The following is a 19,678-nucleotide window of genomic DNA, read 5'->3' on the forward strand; positions in this document are numbered from 1 at the left end:
ATAGTCAGCAAAAATGACATTAAGTCAAGTAGTGTAGAGACTGGTCAACAGAAAGCCACATGAAACTTGGACACACTGAAGCTGCAGAACACTATAAAGAACAAGCTTTGACAGTACTTATGTCACTGGGATAATAACTTTGTTTCCTTTTCCACAGATCTTGTCTGACTTGCCGAGTAATTCCAACACTTTCTGTTCTTATTACAGATGTATACCATCTGTAGTTTTTGCTTTTTTAATTACAATGATGCTCTTTATTTTTACTGTGAAAATTTTATTTTTGATCTTCTGCATTCAAATAACACAAACTACAAAGGAAGTTTTACAAATATATGACATTATTGTGCAGGATAATCTTTTATTTATTACAATTAACTAATATATTGAAATACATTTTAATGACAGCATTTCATTTCTGTATGTTTTATATGTAATGTTGATTAATAGGCTCATTCTGGTCATTCAGTTCAATCCCAAGGTATTAACTAAAGAGCAAAATGTCCTAATCAAATAAAAAAATACTGTCCATTCATTTCATTGTTTACAAAAGCTTGCTGTGCTCATATTGTCTTCTATATTTAATATCAGAACACTTACTTCATGTGCATTGACTCAAACTGTTTCAGTTTTATTCACTTAAGATTTTTATAACACAAGTATTAGTGCAGTTTTATAACCCAATTAACGAAAGTGTGAAAAGACCACACTGATTTCTCAAGAACCAGCAATTCTCCTGGTAGTTTTGCTTGCTAACAATGCACATTCGAAAGCCAAACAACTAAAATGTTTAGTGCTGATATCTCACTATAGTACTACTAAATACTAGGGTTAAATATGTAAGCATATTGTGTATACATACTGAATGAAAGACCATTTTCAATGGTGTTAAACGGAAACAGGAACTAATATCTTCTCTTTAGCTTAAAATGTTTGTATTTACGGTATGAGAACATAGAAGATAGGAATAGGAAAAGGCCCGTTTAGCCTTTGAGCCTGCTCCATCAGTCAATACAGTCATGGCTGATGATTTATCTCAATACCATATTCTCTCACTCTCTCTGTAGTCCTGGATGCCTTTTAATTCTAGAAGATTAACTTCTTCTTTAAAATATATTACAAAAATAGCCACAAAAACTGCACTTGAGCTTCTTGAATCATGAGATGTATTCTATAAAACGCTATCTAATTTTTTGATAATATTGAACAGCATAATAATACTTTATACACATAAATAATACAGTACTACAGCATGTATTTCTGTCAACCAGTTTTCCAATTCATTTAGTTGTGTCTTATGAGACCACTGCTCCTTGCAAACCCACCTAACTTATCAGTTACATAAAATATTGCTATTTAAAAACATTTCTTCCAAGCAGACTTTGTACAATACATCCAAAAGATCAGGACTGAACATTAATTTTCATAATTCAGAAAAAAACAATGATTGCGCTTCCATCCTGAAATGTAGAACAGCTTCCTGTTGCTGGAGACGTTCCCAGTATTGTGTATGACTCTAATTTTTTTAGAAAGGAAAAAGAACAGAGTCCTAGAACAATAATGACAGGGTGCTCAATATTGAGGGAAAAGACAGGCACTTATGGGACACAACCCAGGTTGTTTTGATGCCCCCGGCACCAAGATCACAGAAATGTTCTAAGGCAGAATATACAGTCACAAGTTGTACTTCATCTGAGTTGGAACAACATGAGTAAAATGGGGGCTGAAGTCCAGTATTGTGAGTACAGGGAGCAGATTAGAGAGTACGACATCTAATCTTTGGATTATTTCAAGTGCTATTGAATATAAAGATTGTAGGAAAAGTTAAACGAACGTGTAGCTGAAAAGATTGTACTGCAGGGCTTTTGATTTCAAGGTCATGGTTAAAGTTTCGGAAAAGATGAGACATACAAGGCAGGCAGATCGTATCTGAACTGGAAAATGTCCATTATTCAGTGAGAGAAAAAATGAAAACTCTTCAAAGTAAACTAAGTTTTCATGGTTCGTAACTGTAATGACACAAGGATCAAAGAAACTGAGGTAAGGGATTAATAAATAGGAATGTGTTACTGTTTCAATCATGGCAATTTGGCTGAAAGATGGAAGCTCAACTTTCCAGGTATAGAATCATTTTCAATAAGTGTTTGAGGGTGAGAAATAGAGTATAAAAAGGGAAATGATACTGTAGAATTAATCAAGGCATTCATTTCTGAAATACAGAGAGGGAATATCTGAAGGGTTCTTCAAATGAGCCCACAGAGGTGGACCTTAGGGACAAAGGAAGGGTGATCTGTTTGCTGGGGGTGTATCACAGGCCCCCAAATATATGTTTATAAGGGGCAAAGACATAGTGGAGAATTTGTCACCTTAGCAGGTGTGGCTAAGACTGGAGGGCACACATATAAGGTAAGGGATACAAGATTTAGAAAAGATTTGAGAAAGAATATCTTTTCACCGAGAGAGTAATTGAAATCTGGAACTCACTGTCAGAGCGTTGTTCACAATATTTAAGAAGCATTTAGATGAGCACTTGATATATAGGGTTTGGAATGAGTACTGAAAAATGGGATTAGTATAGACATGTACTGAATGGCCAACAAGAACATGGTGCATCAACGGGCCTATTTCTGAGCTCTATAACTCTCAAACACCTCTGTAAGTTTTATATGCATCTGATACGTTGATTGGAAAATCACACTTCAAGAATATCTCTTTAGCCATATTACACTTGGAACATACTGTGGTCCTAAGATATATTACTTAATTCCAAATCTTCTTTTATAATATCCTCACAATGTAATAGTTCAGCTTGCTTTCCAAAGTGCAATGAAGTACCCAGTCATTCACAAGAAATGTCTTGAGAGTTGCACAATTTGAAAATAACTGCTACACTGTTGCTTCACTATAAAATTACCCTGGCTCTTGCAAAAATGCAGCTGTTAAATCTACAATCATCTAAGGAACAACAGAACTTTTAAAGACTGAATACATAAAAGCCCATTCTGTATGGAAATTCTTAAATTGTATTAATTTAAAATGCAATTAATGAGAACTTTTAATGATCAGTAATACTCTTAAAAGAGTGAGCAATATTTCAGCAGTCAATGCATTTTCTTTCTTTGATGCTCTTGGTTTCTTCAGTAAGTAACACATTGAACTTTTCCTTTGCAAAGGATCTGAAGAAACAAAAACTAATCATGAGGAGAATATTCATCAGTTTAATGACTACTTGACTTTAAAGTGAAATGAAGTATCATAAACGCAAAAGATTCTGCAGATGCTGGAAATCTGGAGGAACACACACAAAATGTTAAAGCAATCCAGTAGATCATGCAGCGCTTATGGAGAGGAATAAAGAGTCCACATTTTTCTCTGAGACTCTTCATCGGGACTGGAAAGAAAGGGGAAAGAAGGTCAGAATAAGGTGGTGGAAGGAGAAGAATGCAAGCTGGTAGGTAATAGGTGAAATCAGGTGAGGGAAAGGTGGGTGGGTCAGGGAGGGAGGATGAAGTAAGAAGCTGGTTCTTTACTTGGATCCTCGCTTCCTTTATCTTTAAATAAACTAACTGACAATGTGGTGGTCAAACATACTTTGAGGATTTGCTTACAGTTTAGAAAATATTTTGTTTTATTGAGATTCTCCTTCTCAAGTCCCATCTTTTCTAATTGTTTTTTTTAAACCATCTTTAATTGACTTACCTTTTAAAGAATGGGATAGATTGGGTATTAAATGATTTCAGGATTTGTTTGATGGAGGGAATCTCTCTTTGTTTGTGCAACTCTCAAAAAAATTTAACCTTTCCAATACTCACTTTTTTCGATACTTACAGATTAGAGAATTTTTTAAGATCTTGATTACATACATTTCTTACAAGTCCAGATAAGAATATAATAGATACAATTTTTAATCTGAAACCCTCTGATAACAATTCAATATCTTATATTTATGGTCTATGGTTGGGACTGAGAAAGGCCCCTTTAGATAAAATTAAAGGAGATTGGGAAAAGGATTTACAGATTTTCATATCTGAAGAGATCTGGAAGATTATTTTAAAATTGATTAATTCTTCATCATTATGTGCTCATCATTCTTTATTACAATTCAAAGTGGTACATAGAGTTCATATGTCTAAAGACAAGCTCTCTCGTTTCTATGCAGATATTTTCCCTTACTGTGATAGATGTACTAATGGAGTGGCCACACTAATTCATATGTTTTGGACATGTCCAAGCCTTGAAAAATTTTGGAAAGATGTACTTCGAACTTCTTCTGTACTTTTCAATATCAGTTTTAAACCCAATCCTTTGACTGCCATGTTTGGTATTGTTGAGGATAGTGCTACAAAATTGAAGCCATCTAATTTGCGGGTATTGGCCTTTATGTCTCTAATGGCCAGGAGGGTGATCTTGTTCAAGTGGAAGGAGGCCGCCCCGCCCACTCATGCTCAATGGCTATCTGATGTTATGTTGTGCCTTGATCTAGAGAAGATTCAGTGTTCGATTTCTGATTCTAAACATGATTTTCTAATGTTATGGGGACTCTTTCTGAATTATTTTCATAATCTTTGAACTGTTAGTAAAGTATGGATCTGAGCCATTATTATTATAATATCATATGGTAAAGTATTTTTCTTTTCTTTTCTCTTTTTTTTTAACCAACCAGCTCATTTTGGTAGTGGGGGTAGATTTTTGTTAATAAAATACAATTATTTTATTTTATTTCATAATTCAATCTTTTTTTTCTACATGATTGATTTGGAATATGGGATTTAAATGTAATGTAATATGGGATCATATTACTGTGATTTAAATGTGATGTAATTCATATTATTTACTTGTATCCTTATGAATTTTGTATTTGTATTCATGCAATTTATATAATATCAATAAAAATATTGAAAGAGAAGTTGGCAGGTGATAGATGCAAGAAGTAAAGGGCTGAGGTGGGAGGACTCTGACAGGAGAGGACAGTGTGCCATGGGAGAAAGAAAGAGGAGGGGCACCAGATGGAGAAGATGGGCAGATGAAGAGAAAAGAAAGAGTAAGAGGGAAGACAGAATGGTGATTGGAAGAAGAAAGAAGTGGGAGGGGTGAAATTGATGTTCTTGCCATTAGGGTGGAGGCTACCCAGGCAGAAAATGGAGTGTTGCTCCTCCCACCTGAGTGTGCATTCATCATGTCCGTAATGATCTGATATATAGGAAATGGAAAGGAAGTCAAATCGAAATGGATGGCCAGCAGGAAACTTTGCCTTTTGTTACAGTGGAGTGAAGATGCTCAATGAAATGGTCACCCAATCTACATTGGATCTCACTGATGCAGGAAAGGCCACACCAGGAACGGTAGTTATAGTAGATGACCCTGACAGACTTGTCTCACCTGGATGGACTGCCTGGGCTCCAAATAGTAGTGAAGAAGGAGGTGAAGTAGCAGGTGAAGCACTTGCCCCACTTGCAAAGATGTGACAAGGGGGAGATCAATGGGGAGGGTCAAGTGAACAAGGTAGAGAGTGAGAGGAGTAGGGAAAGACATGCTAAGGAGATGAGATATTCCTCACTTGAATTTAAGTTTAGTGCTAAAGCATGTTCAGTCATTACTGGAATCAAACTACAATGCTTTGATAATCAGCTCCCAGTAACTTTTTAGAACTTTTTTATGTTACAGCAAAAAATATATACTTAAATCATATTTCATCTAATTTAAAATAGCTGTGCAATGAGAGTCTTAAGTGTGAATATTACAATTAATGATATCTCTCATTTGTGAGATTGTGATCAAGAATATTTAATATTTTGAGATATTAAGGTCATTGGTATCATTAAAACATGACTTATAAAATACATTTAATTGCTTTTGTATAATATGCTTACCGCTTCCATCTGATCCAGCAGCCGAGAATACTCACAAGCAGAACCAAAGTGATTAATGCCAATGACGAGAGTAAAATCAGCTCATGCAACAAGTTAAATTTGATAGAATCATTTTCCCTGTCTGCTGAAGAGTCTGCAAGTTAAGAATCAGTTTAGTTTCATTGATAGAGTTTCACCAAGAACAGATATTAATGTCATTTTACTAAGTCTATATTAATTACAAAAGATCAGTCTTCAGTACAAGAACACTTCCATTAACTTTACCATTAGCAATATAACTTTCATCATACAGAGAAATCAGAAATGGCTCCTTTCTTCAACATTCATTCCCCACCAATCTTAATCATGACAAAAAATATTTTAGCGCTGTCTATTTTTCATTTCAAACATAATTTAGATAAGCGATCTTTAATTTTCAAACAATTTTATATATCAGCTTGTGCACAGGAAGTAAATTTAGTATCCCCTGACACTGCAAATTAAACATTAGACCTGTTTTCTCATTGTGCTCCTGTTAGTAGCCAAGTACTGCCAGGAGAAGCACACTATTTAAAACTTCAAAATAAAATGCAGATGCTGGAAATCCGAAATAAAAAACACAAACTTGCTGAAGTTCATCAGCATGTCTGGCAGAATCAATGATGAGAGAAACAAGAGTTACAGTTTCATGTCAGTGAAACTTTGGCCTGAAACTCCTATCCTTCCTTCTGTCTTCATGGAGTGTCAGCAGAGTGAATTTGTGTCCTAGTGGTTGTAACAGTCACTCAACTGGTCACAGCAAAGACTCAGTTAAAAATTAAATGCTGGGGAAAGCTAATCAATCAGACAGCATCCTTGAAAGAAAATGGACAGTCGATCTTTTGAGTTCAGACCCTTCATCTGGACTGAAACAAAGGTGAGATGGCCAGTATAAAGGGTTAGAGGGACTGGGTGGCACAAAAGTTAGCGTGGGATAAATGGATCCAGTTGATAGACAAATGGAGGAACAAAGTAGTGACTTAAATAGGGTTATGATAATTGGAAGGCACATAAGGCTAAAGTTGATGGAATCTGGTAGGACAAGAACGTGGTACATGGAAACAAGTGAGGGTGTTTGGGAGGGGAAGAGGGAACAGTGGGGCAGGGAACCAGTGAAAAAAGGTGTAGGTGATGGGTGTTAAGGCTGGGATGAGTGTAGAATAAAGTACAGAGATCAGGATGCGCACTTCCTCCAGTCTGCATATAACCTCATGCTGACCGTGGAGAAGGTTGAGGACAGGCATGTGGGTGTGGGAAAGAGGAGAAGAATTATAATGGCTGGCAAATGGAATTTCCAGGTAGTCATGGCAGACTGTATGCAGTTGCTTGGCCAAGCTGTAGTCTAACTTGATGTAGAGGAGTTACCCAGCAGAACTAATATCTAAAACTTTATCCTGAGGATTTCAATATTTTGGATAATTTTGCCCAACATCAGAATATATTGCAGAAGTAACATTAAATTAAACATAATGATGCCTTGTGTATATTAAATGATCATTACATATTAGTGTAAAATATTTAAAAATATAAAGCAAGTTACAAAGATTTGCATTAATCTTTGTATTGGCTTTGTGACAGGCTTATCATAGGTTGTCACACCAAGTTCAGATCTATTTTCCACTGTCAGTCACAGATATACAGTACCTTGCAAGCATTGGGCAGGGCTCCAGTCACTCCAAAAGCTTTTTTCAGCACAATACTTGTGGACAGTGGCTCTTAAACGGACACAGAACTTTGGTTTAACGTTCACGTTCAGGAACGTATAGGTAGTTTCCTCAAGAGTTACATTCGGCTAGAAACAAAATTGTGAAAATAATTTAAATTCTTACAACTTGGGGTAAAATTGAGACCCACTTTGTGCAGAGATGAGTGAAGCAGAAAAAGCTGATAGTGTTTTCCTGATTTAACAAAGAGTTTACAATTGAAACGTTTGCCTGTTCTTTGCCTTTGGAAAGAATGAGTGCACAGCGAGGTCTACAGGAAAGGGGAAGAACCAATCAGCCTTATAGATGGGGTAGGCATTTTGAAAAGAAATATACAATAAGAAACATAATAAAAGTTAAAAACAAAATCACACCAAGGAAATAAGTTAAAAGCCACTTATCGTCAGTAGAAGTGAGACTGATAGGAATGCTGAGAGATAACAAAGACTCAAAGGACCCAATGGCCTCGTTATGGAAATATGATAAATATAGTTAATATGAGAAAAATAACTCTACAAGACAATATCAGATTCAATAAGATCCTGCTAGTGATGAAGCTATTCTTCAGAAGACTTCTTACAGATAATACTCAACAACGGGCACAATTTTGGAACGTACTGAATAACATTAAATTTATTTTTCTTACACATTTTCTTCTTATTTGACTGCTTTATAATTAGTGTTCTATTTATCTTGCAGAAACTCAGTGAGGTGACCATTTTTCATTATTTTGCCTCAACAATCAAGCAGCTTAACCCTGAAGGAATTATGCTTGAACCAGCCTTGTCGAACATTGACAAGAACATTTAGAATGTGGCAAAGCAGAAATGGGAGCTTAGACTCATCTTCATCTCCATAAATTAGCAGTGTTTGGTATCATAGCATCAATAATACAAAACAAGGATCAAATATCAAGGATTGTATTATGGCTAACACAAGGACGCAAGGGGACATAGTTTTAAGATGATTGGAGGAAAGTATACATGTCAGAGGCAGTATATTCACACAATCAGTAGTGGGTACATGAACTACTCTGTCGGGGTAGTGGTAGAGGCAGATACATTAGGGGCATTTGAGAAACTTTTAGATAGGTACATTGATGATAGAAAAATTGAGGGAAAGGTTAGGCTGATCTTTAAATAGGTTAAAAAGTTGGCAAAACATCATGGACCAAAGGACCTGCTGCAATGTTCTATGCTCTAAATGCAGTCTAAAGCAGAGAGATGGTCCTAAAAGAACAACGTTAGGAGGGAATAAAAAGGATGAACCATTGTAGTAGACAATTAAAGCAAACAATAGCAATTGAAATTTTACTTTAGTACAAGTTGCAGCTTGAGAAATGGTTCAGTAGATTTGCAAAAACAGAGCAGCAGTGACATCAAATCAGAAAGCTTCACATCACACATAATGTTGTATTGCATTGGCAATATTTTTTATTAGAAATAAAACACAGTTTCCAAGATCAGATCAATTGAGAGGGCAAGAAATAAAAATATACAGTCAGAAGATGATAAGGTGAAAGGAGGCTAATGAGAGGTATCAGGACTGGTATGGATCTGTTCCTTGGTTGCAATTTTGGGTACACTGGGGTTGAGACATTTTTCGATAGGAATTAAGAGAGCAGAGTCCTCTAACTCACAATTGTGATAATTGGGGGATTGAGGCTAAGGTTATTTTGCTCTTTGATTCATGCCTCTATTGAGTGAGACTTTATTATAAAAGGTCTCAATTTAGAACATAAACTTAGGGCAAAGCAAGCAGCAAGAAAACAGAGTTTGACATTATTTGCCCACATGAAGTGTCCACCTACCTTCCAGATAGAGTCTTTTCCTGAGTAATGAATTTCATATTCCAGGCAGTGAGGTTTGATTTTGCCAGCTGGGGGCTCCCATTGAAGATAAATGATACCATTTTTTGACGCAGTCATGTTGATTTTATAAGGAGCTGCTGGCTTAACTGAAAGTGTAAAAGTATTTCATGAGTATAGTTCCAAAAATAATAGTTACTGCAAGTTAAATTTTTAATGCTTCTTAATAAAACAAGAGTATAATACAGGCTCTCTATGCATGATGTTGTATTGATCTACTGTATATGAATCTTCTCCAAAATCAATCCAACCCTTTCCTCCTACATAGTCCATGATCCAACATGCTTTTTTTTCTTATATCTATGTGACTATTATAGAGTTCTTGTATGTTCCTTTCATATTAGATTCTACCACTACCCCTGCATGCCAGGCACCCACCACATACCGTGTAAAAAACCTACCTCTGATATTTCCTCCACTCACCTTAAATGAATATCCTCTGGTATTGGGCATTGTCACCTTGGGGAAAAGGCCCTGGCTATCCATTGTATGTATGCTTCTCATAACCTTATACTCATCTATCAAGCCACCTCTTATTCTCTGTCAGTCCAAAGAGAAAAACCCAAGCATGCTCAACCCTTCCTCAGAAGACATGCTCTATCTGAGGAAAGACATCTTTGCCATAGAGGGAGTACAAAGAAGGTTCACCAGATTGATTCCTGGGATGGCAGGTCTTTCATATGAAGAAAGACTGGATGAACTGGGCTTGTACTCGTTGGAATTTAGAAGATTGAGGGGGGATCTGATTGAAACGTATAAGATTCTAAAGGGATTGGACAGGCTAGATGCGGGAAGATTGTTCCCGATGTTGGGGAGGTCCAGAACGAGGGGTCACAGTTTGAGGATAGAGGGGAAGCCTTTTAGGACCGAGATTAGGAAAAACTTCTTCACACAGAGGGTGGTGAATCTGTGGAATTCTCTGCCACAGCAAACTGTTGAGGCCAGTTCATTGCCTATGTTTAAGAGGGAGTTAGATATGGCCCTTGTGGCTACAGGGGTCAGGGGGTATGGAGGGAAGGCTGGGTTCTGAGTTGGATGATCAGCCATGATCATAATAAATGGCGGTGCAGGCTCGAAGGGCCGAATGGCCTACTCCTGCACCTATTTTCTATGTTTCTATGTTTCTATAATCCAGGTAGCATCTTAGTAAATCTCCTCTACAAACTCCCTAAAGCTTCCTCATGCTGTGTATAATGAGGGAACCAGAACTGAACAAAATACTGAGCACCAAGTGTGGTCTAAAAAGAGTTTTATAGAGCTGCACTATACACCATCTTAACCACCCTATCAAATTGCATGGAAATTTTGAAGGATCTGTGATCCCTCTGTTCCTCCACACTACTAAGAACCTGGCTATTATCCTTGTACTCTGCCTCTTCAAGTTCAACCTTCTGAAGTGAATCACTTTGCACTTTTCCACGTTGTGCTTCATTTTTCACATCTCCACCCAACTCTACATCCTGTCTATATTCCATTGTAATTTTCTATACTATCCACAATACCTTTGTGTCATATGTAAACTTACTAACTTAGCCCTCCATTTCCCCACCCAAGTCATTTATAAAAATCACAAAGAGCAGGGATCCCAGAACGCCTCCCTGTAGAACACCATTGGTCACCAGCCTCCAGGCAGAAAACACTCCATCTACTACTATCCTCCACCTTCTGTGGAGAAGCCACGTATGAAACCATACAGGCGACTTTCCACAAAAACCCCAAGCCTTTATGGATGAGCCTAGCCTGAAAAAACCTGTCTTTATTTCTAATATGAAGGAATGATGTTCAATAGCTAATTTACATTTGACTTGCATTTAGCTGCAGAAATTTTCACTCAACCTCTCTTCCCACAGAAGAATATAATGGCACAGAATGTCTATGTGGAGTTTTGATGTTCTCCATGTGAACATCTGTGCTTCCTCCTAGTGCTCGGACTCCCCTCCCACCCCAATCCCAATGATATGCAAGTTGGTAGGTTACTTGGTCACTGCAAAGTCCCTATAGTGAGTGGTAGAATCTGTGAAAGAAGGATGGAAACGTAGGGAGAATTGACTTCAGAGAACATTAGTGGGGCAATGAAAATGCTGTGGACCAGCACAGATTCAATGGACTGAATGACCCCTTCCGTGATAAGAAAATAAAAAGCATTTTAAATGCATCACTGAATCTTACCAAGATCCTGAAGCTGGAATACATAATATGCTGGCTTCACTGGATGAGTTCTTGAGGTGCCATTTATGCAAATGTTGAAATCAGTGAACTCGACAAGACTGTCTTCATAAAAATGGCAGCCAACATTATGACCTACACTTTTAATGTAAGTTTTGCATTCCATGGCTTGGTCCAGCTTGTGATGCCTGTTAATATTGAAAGGGCAATTAATTCAAATACAGTTCCGATCAATCAAGTACAAAAACATAATGTTTAACAACTTACCCCATTTCCTACAAATCAGATTTTTCCATAACAATTTCAAGTGGTGATTTAAATATTCTTTAGTATGAAAACAGTGGACTGTTCCCACATTGTCATTTTGTAAAGTCTTTCTTTCACAAATTTTAGCTCAGTAATTTTAGCAGAAATGTGACAGTTTACTCTTCATGGAATTTTTGAAATTGACAAATAGGACATAGCTAAAAACACGATCACCACTGTATTTGTTAGATATAAATATAAATTTTGATATAAAATGTACAAAATCACCACTGTACTTGCTAGACATTTGCAGTATTTGTCAAGATCATGATATGATTGAACTCATACTGCAATTTGAGAGGGAGAAGCATAACTCACATGTATCTGTATCACAATGGAGTAAAGGGAATTACAGAAGCATCAGAGAGGAACATGCCCAGGTGGGTTGGAAGAGGATACTGATGAGGATGACGGCAGAGCAGAGATGGCTGTAATTTCTGGGAATAGTTCACAAGGCGCAGGATAGATATTTCCTACAGAGGAAGAAATTCTCAAGTGGCAGCAGTAGGCAACCGGGGCTGACAAAAGAAGTTAAGAACTGCATAAAAGCCAAGGAAGGGGCATATAAGGTAGCAAAAGTGAGTGGGAAGTTGGACGATGGGGAAGCTTTTAAAATCCATCAAAATGCAATTAAAATAAAGCTATAAGAAGGGAAAAGATTAAATATGAGGGAAGACTAGTCAATAATACAAAGCAGGATACCAAAAGCTTTTTCAGTTATATAGCGTAAAAGGGAGCTGAGAGTTCATATCTGACCACTTTAAAATGAGGCTGGAAGGTAGTAATGGGGGACAAAGAAATGGCAGATGAACTTAATGGGTTCTTTGCATCTGTCTTCACTGTGGAAGACACTAGCAGTGTGCCAGAGGTCCGTGAGTGTGGGTGAGTGCCATTGCTATTACAAAGGGAAAAAGTGCTAGGCAAACTCAAAGGTGTTAAGGAGGATAAGTCATCAGGGCCAGATGGACTACATCCAAGTGCCTTGAGAGATGGCTGATGAAGAGATGATGGTTGCTTTGGTCATGATCTTTCAAGAATCACTTGATTCTAGCTGGTCACAGAGGAATGGAAAATTGCAAATGTCACTTCAATCTTCAAGAAAAGAGGGAGGCAAAAGAAAGAAAATTATAGGCCAACTAGCCTAACATCAGTGGTTGGGAAAGTGTATTATTAAGGATCAGGTTTTGGGATACTTGGAGACTAATGATAAAATAAGCCAAAGTGAGCATGGTTTCTAAGAAGGGAAATCTCGTCTAACAAATCTGTTAGAGGAAGTAACAAGCAGAGCAGACAAAGGAGAGGCAGAGGATGTCATTTATTTGGATTTTCAGAAGGCTTTTGATAAGGTGCCACACATGAAGCTGCTGAATAAGGTAAAGCCCTATGGCATTACAGGAAAGATGTTGGCATGGATAGGCAGGCAGGAGACAGCCAGTGGGAATAAAAGAGGCCTTTTCTGGTTGGCTGCCAGTTACTGGTGATGTTCCTCAGGGGTCAGAATTAGGACCTCTGCTTTTCACATTGTTTGTCAATAATTTAGATAATGGAATTGATGGCTTTGTGGCAAAGTTTGTGGATGATGCAAAGATAGGTGGAGGAGTAGGTAGTGCTGAGGAAGCAATGCAATTGCAGCAAGACTTCGACAGATTAGAAAAATGGGCAAAAATGTGGTAGTTAGAATACAGTGTTGGGAAATGTATGATAATGCATTCTGGTAAAAGGAACAATAGTGCGGACTATTATCTAAATGGGGAGAAGATTCAAACATCAAAGGTGCAGAGAGACTAACGAGTCCTCGTGCAAGTTTCCCAGAAATTTAATTTACAGGTTGAGTCTGTGGTAAAGAAGGCAAATGCAATGTTAGCATTTATTTCAAGTGGACGAGAATATAAAAACAAGGAGATAATGCTGAGCCTTTATAAGACTCTAGTCAGGCCGCACTTAGAGGATTGTCAACAGTTTTGGGCACCATTTTTCAGAAAAGATGTGTTGTCATTGGAGAGAATCCAGAGGAGGTTCACGAGGATAATTCCAGGAATGAAGGGGTTAGCATATGAGGAGCATTTGGCAGCTTTGGGCCTGTACTCACAGGGAATTTAGAAGAATGCGGTGGATCTCATTGAAACCTACCAAATGTTAAAAGGATTAGATAGGGTGGATGTGGAGAGGATGTTTCCTATGGTGGCGGTATCGAGAACTAGAGGGCACAGCCTCAAAATTGAGTGGCAACCCTTTAGAACAGAGGTAAGGAGGAATTTTTTTTTGCTGGAGAGTATCAAATCAGTGGACTACTCTGCCAGACTATGGTAGAGACCAAGTCCATGTAACATTAAAGCGGAAGTTGATCCTGATCTCAGCCATGATGCAATGGTAGAGCAGATTCAATGGGCCGAATGGCCTAATTATGCTCTTCTGTCTTATTGTCTTATAGACATAAACGTAGATTTATGTATAGAAAAATGTACAAAATCACCACTGTATCTGCTAGACATAAATATAGATTTTGGTATAAAATGCACACCTGACAATTAGGACGAAAACAAACCTCCTTTAGCTAGATGGTGGAGAATTGTAACTTAAGTTAAAAATCAATAATTTTCAAAGCAGTGTTTCTCTTTTGAATATTTAAATAAATAGAAAGGTATCAGGTGAATGGTATTAACCTAAACAACATGCATTGTAACCACTATGAACCTAAAAGATGAAATAGAAGCCTATGTGCTCTACTAGTGCCTTGTTAAAAATAGGATATGGGTCTTTTTAAAGCTTTTTGTCTAATTACATGTCTATGTTACTATATTGCCCAACAAAACTTTAAAGAATGAAGTGGTAACTGCAGATAATGTCAGTTGATGGCTTAATGTATCAATTATTAGTAATTCATCAGCTGTTCCCCATTTTGATGCTTGTGACATCTTATGTGATACTTTGTCAATTTGCTCTCATGGGAATTTATGACTTTATTGGGCTGTCAACATTGCTATTCATACCAATAATGGAGTCTGTAATTGATATCACGTGGAACATTGCTTCCATTCTCCCATAAACAGTCCATGTATTCCATGTTGTAAACAATGCATTGCAAGTTCTTGACTTTGGAATCCACGTGACCTGTATGGGAAAAAGACAAATTATTCATCATAATTGGAGTAAAAAGTGTAAGCATTGACAGTGGCATAAGAAAGAGATTTCCTTCCACAGTGATGAAGACAGTTAGCAGGTATGAGGATGGATTGGTACATATTATCCTGAGAATTTCCATCAGTTCTGCAGGGAGTTAACAGCATCGGTCTTTATAAGTACCAGAGAGCTCAGAAACACTGCACATACAGGTGCGATCATAGAAGTTCCCTATTTCCTGAGAGGTGCTCAGAGAAGACGATACTCCAAATCTGGATTCCTCACAGATTCCGTAAGAAAAAAAAACACATAGGAACAGAATTAGGCCATTTGACGAATCAGGTCTGCTCTGCCATTCCATCATGGCCAATTTATTAACCTTCTCAATCTCATTCTCCTTGTTTCTCCCCATAAACTTTGACACCCTGACCAATCAAGAACGTATCAATCTCTGCTTTATATTTACCCAATGACTTGGCCTGCACAGCCATCTGTAGCAATAAATTCTAGATTCACCACATTCTGGCTAATGGAATTCCTCTGCATCTCTGTTCTGAATGAGTGTCTCTTTATTCTGAGGATGTGCTTTCTGGTCTTAGACACCACTACTATAAGAAACATCTTTTCCACATCCACTCTATCTAAGCCTTTCCATATTCGATGTTTCAATGAGATCCTCCTTAATTCTTCCAAACTCCAACGAGAATAGCACTAGAGTAATCAAATGCTCCTCAGACATTAAGGTTTTCATTCCTAGAATCATTCTTGTGAACCTCCCTAAATTCTATCCAAAGCCAGTGCATCTATTTTTAGATAAGGGGCCCAAAACTGCTCACAATACACCAAGTGTGATTTCACCAATGCATTATAAAGCCTCAGCACTACATCCCTGTTTTTATATTCTAGTCCTCTCGATATGAAGGCTAACATTGCATTTGCATTCCTTGCCACTGACTCAACCTACAAGTTAAACTTTAGGAAGGCCAGCAGGGGGATATTCAAGTTCATCTGGACCTCTGACTTTTAAATTTTCTTCCCATTTAGAAAATAGTCTGTAGCTTCCTTTTAACAAAGTGCATGACCATACACTTCCCTGCACTATATTCCATCTGTCACTTCTTTGCCCATTCTCCTAATCTGACAAATTCCTTCTGAAGAGTCCCCATTTCCTCAACTCTGCCCCTACACCTACCTTCATATCATCCACAAACTTGGCCATAAAGCCACCAATTCCATCAAAATCATTGACATACAATGTGAAAAGAAGCTGTCCAAACACCAACTCCTGCAGGACATCACTAGTCACTGGCATCCAACCCTTTTTCTTCCCACTCTTTGCCTGCTGACAGTGAACCAATCTTCCATCTATGCTTGTACCTTGCTTGGAATAACCATGGACTTTTACCTTCTTAAGCAGCCTCATATGCGGCACCTTGTCAAAGGCCTTCTCAAAATCCAAGTGAACAACATCCACTAATTCTCCTTTGTTTATCCCATCTGTATTTTCCTCACAGAATTCCAACTAATTTGTTAGACAAGATTTTCCTTGGAGGAAAGCGTAGAGTGATATTTGCAATTTTCCAGTCCACTGCAACCATTTTAGAATCTAGTGATTCTGAAGATTTCACTGCTAATACCTTCACAAACTCTTCAGCTACCTCTTTCAGAAGCCTGTGGCGTAGGTGACTCATCTACCTTCAGACCCTTCAGCTTCCCGAGCACCTTCTCCTTAGAAATAGTAACTACACTCTCTTCTGCCCCCTAATACACATGAATTTTTGGCATACTGCTAGCGTCCTATGCAGTGAAGTTTCACACAAGTTACTCATTAAGTTCGTCCGCCATTTCTTCGTTTCCCCAATACTACCTCTCCAATATCCTTTTCCATTGGTCTGGCATCCACTCTTTCCTCTCTTTTAATCTCTATATATCTGAAAAAACTTCTTGTATCCCCTTTTATATTATTGGTTAGCTTACTTTCATAGTTCCTCTTTTCTATACTTATGGCTTTTCCATTTGCATTCTGTTGGTTTTTAAAAGCTTCTCAATCCACTAACTTCCCATTAATTTTTGTTATATTATATGTTCTCTCTTTTGTTTTTATGTTGCCTTTGATTCCTCTTGTCAGCCATAGTTCCCTTATCCTCCCGAGAATACTACTTTTTTTTTGGTATGTATCCATCCTGCGCCTTCCAAGTTGCTTCCAGAAACTCCAGACATTGCTGTTGTGACATTATTCCTGCTAGTGTCCTCTTCCAATAAACTTTGGCCAAGTCCTCTCTCTTGCCTCTGTAGTTCCCATTGCTTCATTGGAATACTGATACAGTACATCGACTTTAGCTTATCCCTCTCAAACTCATACCATGATCACTGCCTCCTAAGGGTTCTTTTACCGTAAGCTCCCTAATCAAATCTAGTTCATCGCACAACACCCAATCCAGAATTGCCTTTTCCCCAGCAGGCTCAACCACTAGCTATTCTAAAAGCCATTTTGTAGGCATTCTGCAAGTTCCCTCTCTTGCAATCCAACATCATCCTGATTTTCCCAATCTACCTTCATATTGAAATCCCACATGACAATCGTAACATTGCTCTTTTTACATGGCTTTTCTCCCTCCTGCTCCAATTTGTAGCCCACATGCTGATTACTGTTCTGACATCTGTATATAACTCCCATCAGGGTCTTTGTATCCTTGCATTCTCTTAACTCCACACAAGGGCTCTACTTCTTCCAATCCTATGTCACCTCTTTCTAAGGACTTTATGTCATATTTTACTAATAGAGACACCCACCACCTCTGCCTACCTTCCTGTCTGTGTATCCTTGGATGTTAAGCTCACAACTATGATCTTCTTTCAGCCTTGACCCTGTGATGCCCACAAAGTTATACCTGCCAATTTCTAACTCCGCTACAAGATCATCCATCTTAACCCATATGTGGTGTGCGCTCAGATATAGCACTTTCAGCCCTGTTTTCATCACCCTTTTTGATTTTGTCCCATGTTACACTTCAACTCATTCCACCCACTGCAATTTTGCCTGTCCTTCCTCACACTCGCTACACACTGCACCTACTTGTATATCAATTGCCCCATCCTCACCTCTATTAGTCCTGTTCCCACCCCCCTTGCCAAATTAGTGAATACTCTTTACAATAACTCTAATAAACCTCATCTGCCAAATTGTCCTATTCTTACCCTCACTGGTACCTGGCACAGGCAGCAGTCCAGAGGTTACTACCCTTGAGGATCTGCTTTTCAACTTCCTGGCTAATTTCCTATACTCTCCTTAAGAACTTATCCCCTTTCCCTACTTATGTTGTTGTTATCGATATGTATCATGACTTCCAACTGCTCACCCTCCCCCTTTAGAATGCCATGGATCCAATCTGAGACATTCCGGACCCTGACACCCAGGAGGCAACATTCTATCCAGGTGTCTCTGTCACGTCCACAGAATTTCCTGTCTGCTCCTCTAACTATGGAACTCCTTATTATTACTGCACTCTTCTTCTTCTTCTTCTTCTCCTTCCCTTCTGAACCGCAGAGCCAGAATCAGTGCCAGAGACCCAGCCTCTGTGGCTTCTCCCTATTAGATCACTCCCACCCCAACAATGTGCAAAGCTGTATACCTATTATTGAGGAGAATGGTTACAGGGGTACTCCCCACCAGCTGCCTATTCCCTTTCCCTCTCCTGACAGTTATCCAACTACCTGCATCTCAGGGGTGACCACCTGCCTGTAGCTCCTGTCTATCACCTCCTCATTCTGTCATATGAGATGAAGGCATCCAGTTGTAGTTCAGTTCATTAAAGTGGTCTCTAAGAAGCTGAAACTCAATGCACTTGGTGCAGATGTAGTTACCGGGGAGACTCCTAGAGTTCCCACATCTCACATGAAGAAAATTCTACTAACCCTGAATCCATTCTCAAAGTATAATCTAGAATATTACTGATCAAAGAGAAAACAGAGAAACTTACCGGAAATTTATTTGAAGCCTCCACCTATTCTCATTGAAGCCTGTTGGGCCAAAGCCTTCCACTCTAAACCTAGCGCATTCCAACAATGGTTGCTGTCACAATGGCAGTGATGTACCAGCTTGCTGAAGTTTTCCAATAGTTACACTGAGATTTTGTATTTATGTGTGTGTGTGTGTGTACGCGCGCACTTAACTCCTGGTGGAGTCGTCGGGGTGCCATCATGACAAGTTTTTGGTATGCTCATCATACGGCGTGTCTTCGACATCTGAAACTTGGCAGAGCCCATCCCTCTCCAGGTACACTGAGATTACTTCTCTCTAAATCCTACACCAAGTTAGACCTGATGTCAGTTCCGAAACTCCATTCATTTCAGCAGAAGGAGCTTGGATTTGACAAATAAGCTTCAGTCTATTGAATTTTATTGAATTATTACACTAAAAATAAGTTCAATGATTTTTCTAGACCTTAAGAGTCTTAATTTACTTTTAGCCTTAATGTTTTAAAATATTTCTGTAATGTTTAATGGTGTGATCATCAGTAATTTTGCAAGTTTCTACAATTTTGTCATGTTTAAAATGCTTGACAGTTTTGGCAGTCACCCAAGTGTTAAAGCATAACTTAGTTGGCTGTAAAAGAATTTCTGTGTTTGTT

The 19,678-nt window shown here is 38.3% G+C and overlaps 1 protein-coding gene across 8 annotated transcripts in view; it reads right to left on the bottom strand.

The window, feature by feature from the left end:
- Positions 1 to 273: 273 nt before the first annotated feature.
- Positions 274 to 19,678, bottom strand: part of LOC134352940 (leucine-rich repeat and calponin homology domain-containing protein 2-like) — a 239,700-nt gene continuing 220,295 nt past the window's right edge. For all 8 annotated transcript variants that reach the window (XM_063060594.1, XM_063060591.1, XM_063060590.1 and 5 more), the window contains 6 exons: positions 14,918 to 15,038; positions 11,625 to 11,809; positions 9,399 to 9,544; positions 7,530 to 7,677; positions 5,868 to 6,000; positions 274 to 3,173 (listed from right to left, as the gene is read on the bottom strand). In XM_063060594.1, the coding sequence (XP_062916664.1) occupies positions 3,092 to 3,173; positions 5,868 to 6,000; positions 7,530 to 7,677; positions 9,399 to 9,544; positions 11,625 to 11,809; positions 14,918 to 15,038 (815 nt within the window). In that variant the 3' untranslated portion in view covers positions 274 to 3,091. The remainder of the gene's footprint in view (positions 3,174 to 5,867; positions 6,001 to 7,529; positions 7,678 to 9,398; positions 9,545 to 11,624; positions 11,810 to 14,917; positions 15,039 to 19,678) is intronic.

Source organism: Mobula hypostoma, chromosome 10, assembly GCF_963921235.1.
Source record: "Mobula hypostoma chromosome 10, sMobHyp1.1, whole genome shotgun sequence".
Taxonomy (NCBI): domain Eukaryota; kingdom Metazoa; phylum Chordata; class Chondrichthyes; order Myliobatiformes; family Myliobatidae; genus Mobula; species Mobula hypostoma.